The 12098-nt window shown below is 52.6% G+C and overlaps 1 protein-coding gene across 1 annotated transcript in view; it reads left to right on the forward strand.

Moving 5' to 3' along the window:
• The first annotated feature begins 3611 nt into the window (after window positions 1-3611).
• The window catches only part of GALNT17 (polypeptide N-acetylgalactosaminyltransferase 17), a 449423-nt gene continuing 440936 nt past the window's right edge, over window positions 3612-12098 (forward strand). Inside the window, exon 1 of the mRNA XM_030871939.2 lies at window positions 3612-5347. Within this exon, the coding sequence (XP_030727799.1) occupies window positions 5110-5347 (238 nt within the window). The 5' untranslated portion in view covers window positions 3612-5109. The remainder of the gene's footprint in view (window positions 5348-12098) is intronic.

Below are 12098 nucleotides of genomic sequence, written 5' to 3' on the forward strand. Positions count from 1 at the left end.
TGGGTGAAGGTGGTCAAAAGGTAGACACTTCCAGCTATAAAACAAATGTCATGGGAATGCAAGGTACAGCATGGTGACTATAGTTAATAATACTATTTGTATGTTTGAAAGTTACTAAGAGAGCAGATCTTAAAGATTCTCATCACAAGAAAAATAATTTGTAACTCTGTATGGTGATGGATGTTAACTAGACTTCTGTGGTGAGTATTTCATAATATATACAAATATCGAATCATTATGTTGTACACCTGAAATTAACATAATGATGTATGCCAATTATATCTCAGTTAAAAAACCAAATGACAATTCCAGTATCTGCTGTAATGTTCAGGGTTTTATGAGAGTGAAGTCTCTACCTCTCTGTTTCTGGAAGATTAAGTAGATTGGCAAAGCCTCTGGAGAAAGATGAACCCCGGGTTTTCCTGGATGAACTTCCAAGTATTTTTTGTAACAATAAACTGGACTTTGTTAAAATTAAAAGCTTTTCTTCTGCATAAAACATTCTTAATAGAATTAAAATAATATTTGCAAACCATATTTCTTACAAAGGTCTTGTATTCAGAATACATAAAGAACTCTCAGGGGACTTCCCTGGTGGTGCAGTGGTTAAGAATCCATCTGCAATATAGGGGACACAGGTTCGAGCCCTGGTCTGGGAAGAACTAAGCCCGTGAGCCACAACTACTGAGCCCACATGCCACAACTACTGAAGCGCATGTGCCTAGAGCCCATGCTCTGCAGCAAGAGAAGCCACCACAATGAGAGGACTGCGCACCACAATGAAGAGTAGGCCCTGCTCGCCGCAACTAGAGAAAGCCTGCACAGCAACGAAAACCCAATGCAGCCAGAAATAAATAAATAAATTTATTAAAAAAAACAAAACCGAAAACCTCTCAAAACTCAACAATAAGAAACAATTTGATTTTTTTTAATGCTCCAAAGATTTGAACAGACATTTCACCAAAGAAGATATTTGGATGGCAAAGTATTTATTTTTTTTGGCTGCATGGCATGAGGGATATTAGTTCCCTGACCAGGGGCCATACCTGCACCCCCTGCATTGGAAGCACAGCGTCTTAAGCACTGGACCACCAGGGAAGTCCCAGGATGGCCAAGTATTTTTAACTTCGGTGATGGATTAGGCTGAGATGCGAGAGGTTTTTAACAGGAGCAAAGGTAACAGTCCAGTCAGAGCTCCATATCTTCTGGGCCATGGCTGATGAATGAAAAATGTATCTGGAATCAAAATCCTTGGTGACCTACGAACAGAAATACATCAATCTCCTTCCTTTGTTTGCTAAACAAACAAATACACCAATAAACCTCTTTTAAAAAATGTTGTTTGTAGTTTAACTGAATTTTATGCTTAGGGAAGATTTTTGGAGTCATCCAAGAGAAATTTCTTATTTTAAAGTCGAGAATTGATTTGCTTCTTGGTAACAGGGGTAGTAAAACCCAGATCCCCTGGTGAACAGACCACACAGCCACTGAGGTATAATTTCCTTGGTTTTAGTAGCTGGATTGGGGGCAAATGGTATGTAGACAGATGGCAGTCATTGATTGAGGGAGGTCACTCCTCCCTCTGGGAGCCTCTGGGCACATGGTAATTGATGACTCTGTCAATGGGTCCTTTAATCTCTGTGTATGTAGTTCAAGTGGCTATGTGCTCTTTTTAGGCCTGAGAATTTACTCAGCGGGCAGACTCTATTTAGTTCCATCCCTTCACATCAGTTCAACCTTCATTCATACAAGCATGTTGGCTTTAGTCCAGAGTTTTCTTTCTTCCACCGAGATATGCAAGCAACCGGAGAGCTCTATCAACCTTGTGTGCCTTGGTACCACTGGTTTCATAAGCAGCTGGCCTGCAATAAATATTCAGCTGCTTATGTTTTTGCATATCTAACATATGCCAGGCAGGTTCTTAAAATTTGGGTGTCACTGACCACATTAAGAATCTGAAGGAAGTTATGGGTCTTTCCCCCCAGAAAAAATACCCAAATGATATACACACACAAATTTCTGTATCTGACTGAGGGGTGTTTATGTACTTCTGGTCTACCTCGGACATCTCTGGGGCGAGGAGCTGATGAGAGACATGGAACAGTGTTTTTGAGTAGAATGAAGGATCCAGCTCACATTATACACCACCAGTTGGTAATGTCCCCAAGCTTTGGGGTGATATGGTTTTCCCTAGGTGCCCTCTCTTGCCTGGGTGGGATTGATTCAGAGGTGGGGATTGCCAAACTGGGGGCACAGTGGGAGACCATGTCTGTGAGTGTGTGTGAATCAGGGCCATTACTGGAAATGTATTTGAAATAAATGAGTAACCAGGTCTCGAGTAACCAGGAAGGGTAGGGAAGTAACTCAAGAGGGCATGGAAGGGCTGAAATACTGGGGAGGGAGAGAGGGGTTGCCGGTGGCTGGAGAACCTGTTTGGTTGGAATTGAGAATAGGAAAGCAGTGGGCACAGGGTGGGATTTTAGTGCAGGATTGCATGAGTGCAGCACTTCTGTGTGATGACAGGCTTCAGGGTGTGACCATGACAGTGGGTCACTCATTGGGTCTAAAACTCTCTGGTTTTAGAGGGAGAAAAGAAACCTCACTGAAGTTGAATTTTGCCTGGAAACATCTCCATTACTCTGAGGCCATTTCCTCTAATTTGCTTCCCGTCTCCTAATCCCAAATATGCCTATGCCTGGGAGTCAGACCCACCACGGTTTAGAGCCATTTACTACTGGGACACCCTAGCCCAATGCCTCAACCTCTCCAGCTGCAGTCCTGTGGATGAACAAATGCCCCAAAATTATTTTTGCAGAAGCTTCCCTTGATTGTGCTAGCTTCCCTCCGAGCGTGGTTATAATAACACCTAACTCAGCTGGGTATTCAGTGAGATAACATGGAGAGGGTGCGTGGCCCAGTGCCTGCCTTATAAACTGCTCAATAACTCAGGTTTCTTCCTACTCAACCCCTTTCCTGCCCTACCCGTGGGGTTAAAAACTGTCCCTTGTGGCTTCTGATGTGCCTTTTTCATCTAACAGTTTTGTATTCACTTTCTTGTAGATTATACAAAGCAAAACCTATTGAACCGGGACACAGAGTCCCGAGGGAATTAAAAGATTGTTATATTTTTTCATTCACTTAGATTCTATGTTGAAAATCGACATCTCCAATAATAAATCAGCAACAAAACAAAACACAAAAACCCAACGGTAACAACAACAACAAAACGCTTCAATGAGATCGAAATGGTAAGGTGGAAACCACCAGATTTATTGGGCTTCGCTGCCCGATCTTTTTTAGTTGGCAGCCTTATTTCTTGCTTCAGGCCCAAGGAATTAAATGGATCAACGCGGAGTTTTGAATTCCAGCATTTGGAGCTCCTGGCTTTGGGAAGAGGAAGAGATTTCGGAAATCCAAGAGAGAAAATATTGTTCTTACGATAAAATTCGCATAGAGGTGGGAGTGGACACAGAAACTGTAACCTGTACGATGAGAATTCTCACACGGAGGGAACCCACCCAGCCCACTAACGCTCGGCCTGGCTCCCAAAGTAACAGAATCCGAGTCTCCAGGCCAGATTTTCCCTCTAGCCATTCCTGGCCACGCAAAGCGGAGCTGCGAGCACACAGAAAGGGATGTCTTCATCGCCAACCAGGATGGAACAAACCCGCCCGCTCGGGGAGTGCTGAGAACCAAAGGGTCCCTCCAACGCGGCAGCCGTCAGCATGACTTGACTGCCCCCATCCCGCACGGTCTGCACTCTCCAGGCGCCCCCAGCCTTTCCGGGTGCGCGCGCAAGAGCCGGCGAGCCGGGGAGCTGTGCGTCCAGCAGCCTGCGGGCGGCGGTGGCCGACTGGCTGGCGGGGAGAGGGGTGGCCAGCAGCGGCGGAGGAGGAGCTGGCGCTGCAGCCGGTCCTCTCGGGCCGCGCCCCGCCCTCCGCCGCCACCTGCGCTTCCCCTCCGGGCTCTCGCGCCCCGGGGCAGTGTGGGCTCTCCTTGCCGCAGCGGCGGTATTACCGCGTCCGCCAATTAGAAGACTCGGCGTTTGGCTCCTTGGGGCGCGGGAAGAGCAGCGCCGCCTGTTCTGGCGAGTGGAGGGTGCGACGGCGCGCGTCCCTCCTCTCCGCGCTCCCCGCGACGTTCGTGGAGGGGGTTACAGAACTGCTGTGACTTTTGAGGTCCGACTACTCCTTCCGGCTAGCCTCCCAACGCGCCAGCTCGGAGAGAGGCCGGCGTGACCGGCAGGCCCAGAAGACTCGCTGCGTGGGCTCGGGACTTGGAACGTGTCCGGGAGCCCGCGGCGCTGTGCGCGCTGTTGAGTTTGGCGGCGGGGTGGGGTGTCCCCTGGCGCGAGGGGCGGAGAGGACGTTGCGCTCTGCCCCTTCGCCCGCCCCCTAGTGCTGCCCCCACTTTGAGAGTAATCGAGACTTGAGTGTGACTGCGGAGCCGCGAGGATGCGGGCCCTGGGCGCGGGTTTTTCCTCAGCTCGGCGCGATGGAGCGGGTCGGTGACCGGAACAAAGGCGCCCGCCCCGGGGAGCCGGTCCTCGGCTGAAGACCGCGGGGCACGCGCCACGACGGCCGCCTGCGGACTAGGGTTGTGGCTGTGCGGCCCGAGGCGCGGCGCGCTCCTCCGCGGGCGGGCGGCGAACCCTGAGCCCGGCACCTGCGCGCCGCTCCTGCTGCGGCGCCGGGGCAGCCCCGCCTGCCGGCCCGCGGGCCCCGGAGGTCCGCTGCGCTGGCAGCCCCGCTCCCGGTGACCCAAGGTCCAGCGGCGAACCACTTGGTGGTGCAGAGGAGAGACCCCCGGCCCTTCGGCAAGAAGCCGAGGCGCCTGCTAGGGGCCGCGCGCTGTGGACCGAGCAGGCATCATCTCTGGGAGCACTTCTGCAGACCGAAGCCTTCGGTGTGAGCCATCTAGCTCTCCCCGCGACCGCCCGGACCTCCCAACCGTCTCCGCTGCCCTAGCCGCCGTGCCGTGGGGCCGGGAGCGGCTGGGATCCTCGCCAGACGTCCGGAGCGCGAGGCTCGCACGGCCCCCGGCTGCCCCGCGCCTCGCCGGAGCCCGAGGGGGCGCGGGTCCGGGGCGAGGGCCGACCGGGCGTGTTTGATGGCTTCACTGAGAAGAGTCAAAGTGCTGTTGGTGTTGAACTTGATCGCGGTGGCCGGCTTCGTGCTCTTCCTGGCCAAGTGTCGGCCCATCTCTGTGCGCAGCGGAGACGCCTTCCACGAGATTCGGCCGCGCGCCGAGGCGGCCAACCTCAGCGCGCAGAGCGCCAGCCCCATACAGGATGCGGTCCTGAAGCGCCTCTCGCTGCTCGAGGACATTGTTTACCGGCAACTGAATGGTAAGGACGCGCGCGGTTGCCCGCGGGGCTCGGCGCGGGCGGGCCGGGCACCGGGTTTCCCCCAGCGGCCCTGCGCGCGGTGCAGGAGGCAAGCACCTCCTGGCTCCCCCGCGCCCTTTTACTCTTCCTGCCCAGTCTCGGCCAGGAGGCCAGGGCTCCTGGAAAGAATTACCCGTTTCTTTTCTGTTCTCCAGCTGTAAGTTTGCTTTTATCGTGGAAACACGTCAGCACAGCTGGCTCCCGGTCTCCGCGTGCAGGAATGATTACCTGGCCGCTCCGGCCCAAGTGCGGAAAGTAGACGTGCGGCCAAATGGGACTGGAGGCGCAGGCGACTTAAGGGAGGAAAGAGCTCTTACAGCTTAGCGTTTGGTGGGGTCGGACAGGGGAGGGACATTGGCCTGCTTAAATGTCTGCAACAGTCAAGGCCTCAGGTCTGGCGCTAACGCGCTTCGGTAGTAGGTTGGAGGAATGTTATCTGTCTAGGAGGCGGGCTGCAGGCTAGCAGTGAGGACTCCTCCCTTCCCGCAGCTGCCTTGGTGAGCCTGCTATTAAGGACACGCTCGGATTCTCCCGAGAGAGCTGCCCGAGGGCAATTGTTAAAGTTTGAGGTGGGTTGGGGAAGCAGGTTTTTAGAGTGTAGCAAAGAGAGGTGTACCATCCAATCAGTGATAGTTGTCAGAGTCTGTCCCATATAAAATGTTCTCAGCGCTTCGGGAGAAGAGAGAGACTTTTAATATACCCTGGTCACATCTGGTCCAGGAACTGATGGCTCATTGGACATTTGCTGCCCCCAAGGTCAGAGTATTACTCACTTGAGTATGGACAGCTCTCCAGGGTCCATGTGACTGGTATCCAGGTCAGAGTCAAGGCTGCCACCTCCCTTCCTGAGCTTCTAACTCATGTCCTCATGGTAATTCCGGAGCTACTGATAGTCATAAAGATAATGATAATAATTAGTGGTGGAATTGTGATTGTGTCAGACACAGTGCCAAGACTGTTCCAAGTGCGTTATCTCGCTGAGTGGTCACATCAGTCCAGGGTGGTTCTTTCCTTTCCCCATATCAGAAATAAGAAAAGGAGGCTTGGAGGGGTTACCTAAGTTGCCTGATGTCCTGCTGCTAGTAAGTGGTAGAGTCCGGAGTCAGAACCCCATATCTGGTTGACCAAAGAGCCTGTGTTCTTGACAACTTCTATCTACTGTCTCCTCCTAGTTATAAGGAGTATTCATTTTGATTACAAAAAGGTTCTGCATTAGTAAGACCTGACTCATCTACTGTCCTACCTGCATTTAGAGCAAGAGACCAGTCCAGTGGCAGGCAGGGAGGAGGGTGTCACCATATTGTCTTCTTTCTGCTTTCCAGCGCTCCCTTCTGGGTCCTTCCTGGTGGGAGGGGGTCAGATTTCCAAGCACCCTCTGAAAGGACCCCTTGGTCTTCTTGATATCATTCAGCAAGTATCCGGGGGATACCTTGAACTTGTATCTGCAGTGGGACGCTGCAATCCCACTGACCCCTTGTAGACAGCGGGGCCCAGCTGTAGGTGTGGCCTGGCTGTAGGTGTCCCCTGTGGGGTTCTTGTGGGAGCTCTTCTCCTGAGTGTCGAAGAACCAAGGCACAGAATGAAACAAAAGCCCACAGTTCATCTCTGGAGGAATTAGATGCTTATGGGATGGGCCTTATTATTTTACACAGATCTGTGCCGTAGACCAATCCTTAAGACCCAAAAGAGAGAGTGCAAGATAGCTGGTTCCCTCAAGTGTCAGGCTGTACCCAGGGACACAAGTCGTTTCAATTAGGAAATGAAATATGATATACCCCCACCCACGCAGTGCCCCAAATAAGAATGATAAAATTCCAAAGGGTATTTACTAAGTGCCACTAAGACGCAGGGACTCGTTAAGTCTTTCCAGCAACCCTAGGAGATGGGTGCTGATACTTCCCCCTAAGTAGCTTGCTCACAGCCACCCAGCTAGGGGATGACAGAGCTGGGAATTGAACTTGGACAATCTGGTGCCAGGATTGAGGTTCTCAGCTGCTGCACTGGCGTGTCTCAACCTTTGGCGTGTGTCAGAGTCACGTGGAGGGCCTGTTAAGATGCAGATTTCTAGGCCCAACCGAAGAATCTCAGATTAAGTAGATCTGGGTGGGGACCCAAGACTTTGCATCTCCGACAAGCTTGTGGCCTGGACCATGGCCCAGTGCCCTCTACTGCCTATGCCAGGCGGAGTAAAGAGGAAAATCCATTTGCCTGTTGGTTGGAGTGGGGGTGGGGACTTCTGGGAAGCTGTGAGTTTGCTTCAGATGGGCTGGGGTTCGGCTTCTTTCCTTGTATACTCCCCTGCCTGGTAAGCGATTCCCTGGGGGTTTGGGGCTGTCCTCCACTTGGGACTGCTTGGGTTGGGTTGGGTTGGGTTGGGTGTGGCGGGGTGGGAAGATGAGTTTTCTTTACCTGCAGTCTCTGAGGAAGGCTGGGTTGAGAACTTTTCCTGGGCAAGCTGGGAATTCAGGCTGTAACTAAGGTAGCTGTTCTCTTCCTGGCTGACCAGTGTCATTTGTAACGACCCTCCTGATCTCCACCCCACCCCCCAGCGCTCCATCCTCTGCCTGTGCTAGTTTTGGGTAAAGCGTGCCCCACCTGTTGATACTGTAGGCCTGCCGGGGTCTCCTGCTGTGGCGGGAGAGTGCCAGGGGAGGAGAGTGCCTGGGAGATGGGACCTGGATTCCCGTGTCCACTGGCTCTGCAGCCTGTCTCCACCTCTTGCTACTGAAGGAGGAGAAGGTAACCTTGACCTTGGTGCTCTTTATTCCTCAGGGATTAATGGAGGGCTCGAGAGAGCCCGGCACTGGGCACATAGGAGGAACAGAGCCACTTGGGTCCAGCCCCTTGGGTACCAAGTGGGAGCTGGTGTTTCAACGATGCCTCCGATTTCTCAGACCTTTCCAGTGGACCCTTATGAAATTCAAGCAGGAGGGACACAGCACAGCCATCTCCAGTGTTCTCTCACTCCTGGGACGTTTCCTTGGGTGTCCTGAGAGGGGCCCCTGGGCTGGGGGGGGCCAGGGATGACCCAGACTTCCTCAGAACTGGCCTCTCCGCTAAGACTCTCGGTGCCTGCCTTTTGAAAATCAGTTACACGTTTTTATGGTTTTGTTTTTCTTAATATAGGCTGAAAAGGACACTTGAAAGGGAAGTGGAAAAGCTGGTATGGAGGGGAAAGTACACAGAGATGAGTTCATTTTTGTCCCTCCAGACTCTCTTGCACCTGCCCCTCCATTCTTTCCGTGAGGCCGCGTCTGCTGCCCCCTCACTGTTGCTGCAGGACCCTTTAACCCAGGGCCCTGCCGCCCCTCCTTTCTGTGTTTCCAGCTGTCTGCGTGGAAAGCACCGCTTCCAAAGGGCCCAAGACCTTCCGGTGGTTTTGTGTTTCCTAAGGAACCGTGGTCAAGCCTGGAGGCTGACAGTCAGGCCCGCCGCCCTCCCCCCCACCCCCCCATGTTCCCGCCCTGGCCCAGTGCCTCGGCCTCTTCGAGCAAGACTGATCTACTTGCTGAAATAACCCTGCATTTGTCTTACGATGTAGCCTCCACGTTTCAGCCCCCGTCTTTGAGAAGTGCTAGCTGTCCTGGTTTGCTCTCCCCGCCTCCTTTCTGCATCCATCCATCCTTTAAAGCTTGGCTCAAGGTCACCACCTGGGGGTGGGCAGTGGTGCGAAGCCACACGGTCTGAGCTGTCCCTGCTCCAGGGTGCTTGAAGCTTTCTTGTCTGTGTCCATTTGCACCCATGGCTTTGACTTTTGTGCCTCGATGGCTTTATCTTTTGAGTGCAGAACTGGACTGCAGGCTTTTTAAGGTCTCGAACCATTATTCGGTTATTTAATACCACCTCCATCCTTCAGCATGTGTCACAGCACCTTGTACATAATGTGGGCACCAAAGGTGTATTGGTTGATTAATTGGATGGGAGCTAGTTTTAGGAGGTAAATGATAGCCACAGAGGAAATAACCTTGACATTGTAAAGGCTGGATTGGGTTGGGTGGATGTGGTGAGGGGAATGAGTTGGGAAGACTTAGCTGGGGGGACTGAGTGTGAGGTAGCCATCTTGCCTGTACCATCCTGTCCCCGCCATCTTGCCTGTACCATCCTGTCCCCGCCACCTTGCCTGTACCATCCTGTCTCCGCCATCTTGCCTGTGCCATCCTGTATCCGCCATCTTGCCTGTACCATCCTGTCCCCGCCATCTTGCCTGTACCACCCTGTCCCCGCCATCTTGCCTGTGCCATCTTGAGGCTGCTCTGGTCCTTCACCAGATCCTGACTAAAGAGCATCAGACCCTTGGGAGGACCCTGGAAGTGAAGCAGTTCCCAGGTTAGGGACCAGCACGTTTCAGTATGTTTCCTTTGAATGTGTGATTTCATCACATGATGGTTTTATGTTCCTTTCTCGCTCTAGAACGAAATTAATTCATGTTTTATTGTGGAAATTTTGGAAAATCCAAAACGATTATACAGAAGAAAATAATACCGTGTTAAATTTTTTTTTTTAAAATGGTGGTTTTGTACTGGCATAAGGAAAATGGACACAGGGATAGATTTCTTGTTAGAATTCACGTGTAACTCTGTACAGGGCTTTTGGCTGTCTGTCACCTTCTGAGGAAGTTACTGGTTTCTCTCATTTTAGAGCTGAGAAAAGTGAGACACAGAGATACTGTGTGACTTAGCCAGGATGACACAGCCAGCGAGGGGCAGAGTCAAGATTCCTGAATATCACGGTACCTTTCCCAGGTCCAGCATCCCCTTGATAGGACAGGCAGGGTGGAGGTCCTGTGCCCCATGCAAGCCCCGAGCTCTGGCTGGTGACCCCGTCCCTCATCTGCACCCCCGTGCGGTGAATCACAGGGGCACGTGTGGCTGCTTCGTCCAGTAAACCCCGGGCCCCGCTGTCATAAGAGGAAATGCAGTCGATTGAGGTTAGGTTCCAAAGGTTTTCAGAAGGATATTGAATAGAAGTAGGGTTGCTCGAAGAAATTGAATATCTTTGCGGGCATGGAGAGAAGTCAAAATTACCCAGCCCAGTCCTGCCTCCAAGCCACACAGGCAGATGAAGCTGGAGTCGGAGTTGCAGAAAACCAGCACGTTCCCAAAGAACCCACGTGCAGCCCACCCAGCCTGCCTCATCAGCCACGCCCACCAGGCGGGGAGAGTGAGTTGGTGCAGAGGGACAGAGGCAGAGATGTGCTCTGTGGGCGTCCCAGTTGGCGCCAGAAGGAGAGGGATCGTGTGTTGAAAGCATCTCTTCCTGGATGCCAGAGCTGGCCCTGAGCTGTTTCCTCTTCCCTGGAATATACATATGCTTATATAGACTATTAAGCCGGAATGTACCAGCGTTTCCAATGGGAAGGAGGTAAAGGGGAAGAGGGCAGAGGGTGTATGTTTGTATTAAAATCCCTCCTTGGAGTGAGCATCAGAAGGAAACCAGGGCAGTGCGAGCCTTAGGTGTTGCGTGTAGACCTTCCTCAGGCCTGGTGGCCGGCAGGGGCTCAGGTGTGTGGAAGCCTGGTCAGCAGAGCCAGAGCCTGGGCGCCGGAGGGACGCTCACTTCTTTTACCTCCGATGGACTGATCACATCTGGTGGCTCCTGGAGAGATGGGGAGCCCAGTTCTTGGAAAACCCTCAGATACAGGCGCATCTGTGTTGGCCAGTGTGTGTGACAGGCACCCTGCCAGCGGGGGCACCTGCTGCCTGCCCAGCCCAGAGGTAGCGGGGAGAGGCCACCAGTGTCATTCTCGAGGAAGAACTCCAACACCCTGACCTTTGCTGTTGCCAAATCGGGAGTGTCCTTTGTGGACGGGAAGAAGGCTCCGTAATTAGAGCTAAGAGTGACAACGGGGAGGTAGAATGTGGGTGCAGTGAAGCCCAAGTTGAGTGAAGAAACACCTAAGATCAGAAACCTCTGATCCTTTAAGAATAGAATATTGGGACTTCCCTGGTGGCACAGTGGTTAAGAATCCACCTGCCAATGCAGGGGACACGGGTTCAAGTCCTGGTCCGGGAAGATCCCACATGCCGTGGAGCAACTAAGCCCGTGCGCCACAACTACTGAACCTGCACTCTAGAGCCCGTGTGCCACAACTACTGAGCCCACGTGCCACAACTACTGAGCCCACGTGCCACAACTACTGAAGCCTGTGCGCCTAGAGCCTGTGCTCCGCAACAAGAGAAGCCACCGCAATGAGAAGCCTGTGCACCGCAATGAAGAGTAGCCCGTGCTCATCACAACTAGAGAAATCCCGCGTGCAGCAATGAAGACCCAATGCAGACAAAAAAAAAAAAAAAAATAGAATATTGGAAGAAAGGGTGTCCTCTTGAGTGGCAGGCAGACTAGGTTTGATTTCTGGTTCTGTCACTTATTAGCTGTGTGACCTTGGGCCAGCCTCCCCACCTCTCAGCTGTGAAATGGGGTCGCTGTGAGTCAGGATGAATTGGGATTCAAGATGTACCGCGTGAGCCACGGGGCCTGATGCGTGGCGGCTGGGAGAATGCTCACTCTTTGAAGGAAGGGATCTTGCCCCCTGTCGTCTCTCTGATGCTGAGAACTGCCCTGGCCCGGAGTAGATGCTCAGCAGACATTTCGGGAATGAATGCATGAACCGTTGTGCTACATTGAGGCAGTGTGTGGTCGTCGTTACCTGAGATGTAAATCTCAAGACGGGGCGGGGGAGGTCCTTTTCCCTCAAAGTTGCTTAGACTCTGAA

The sequence above is a fragment of the Globicephala melas genome, chromosome 15 (genome assembly GCF_963455315.2).
Source record: "Globicephala melas chromosome 15, mGloMel1.2, whole genome shotgun sequence".
Classification (NCBI taxonomy): domain Eukaryota; kingdom Metazoa; phylum Chordata; class Mammalia; order Artiodactyla; family Delphinidae; genus Globicephala; species Globicephala melas.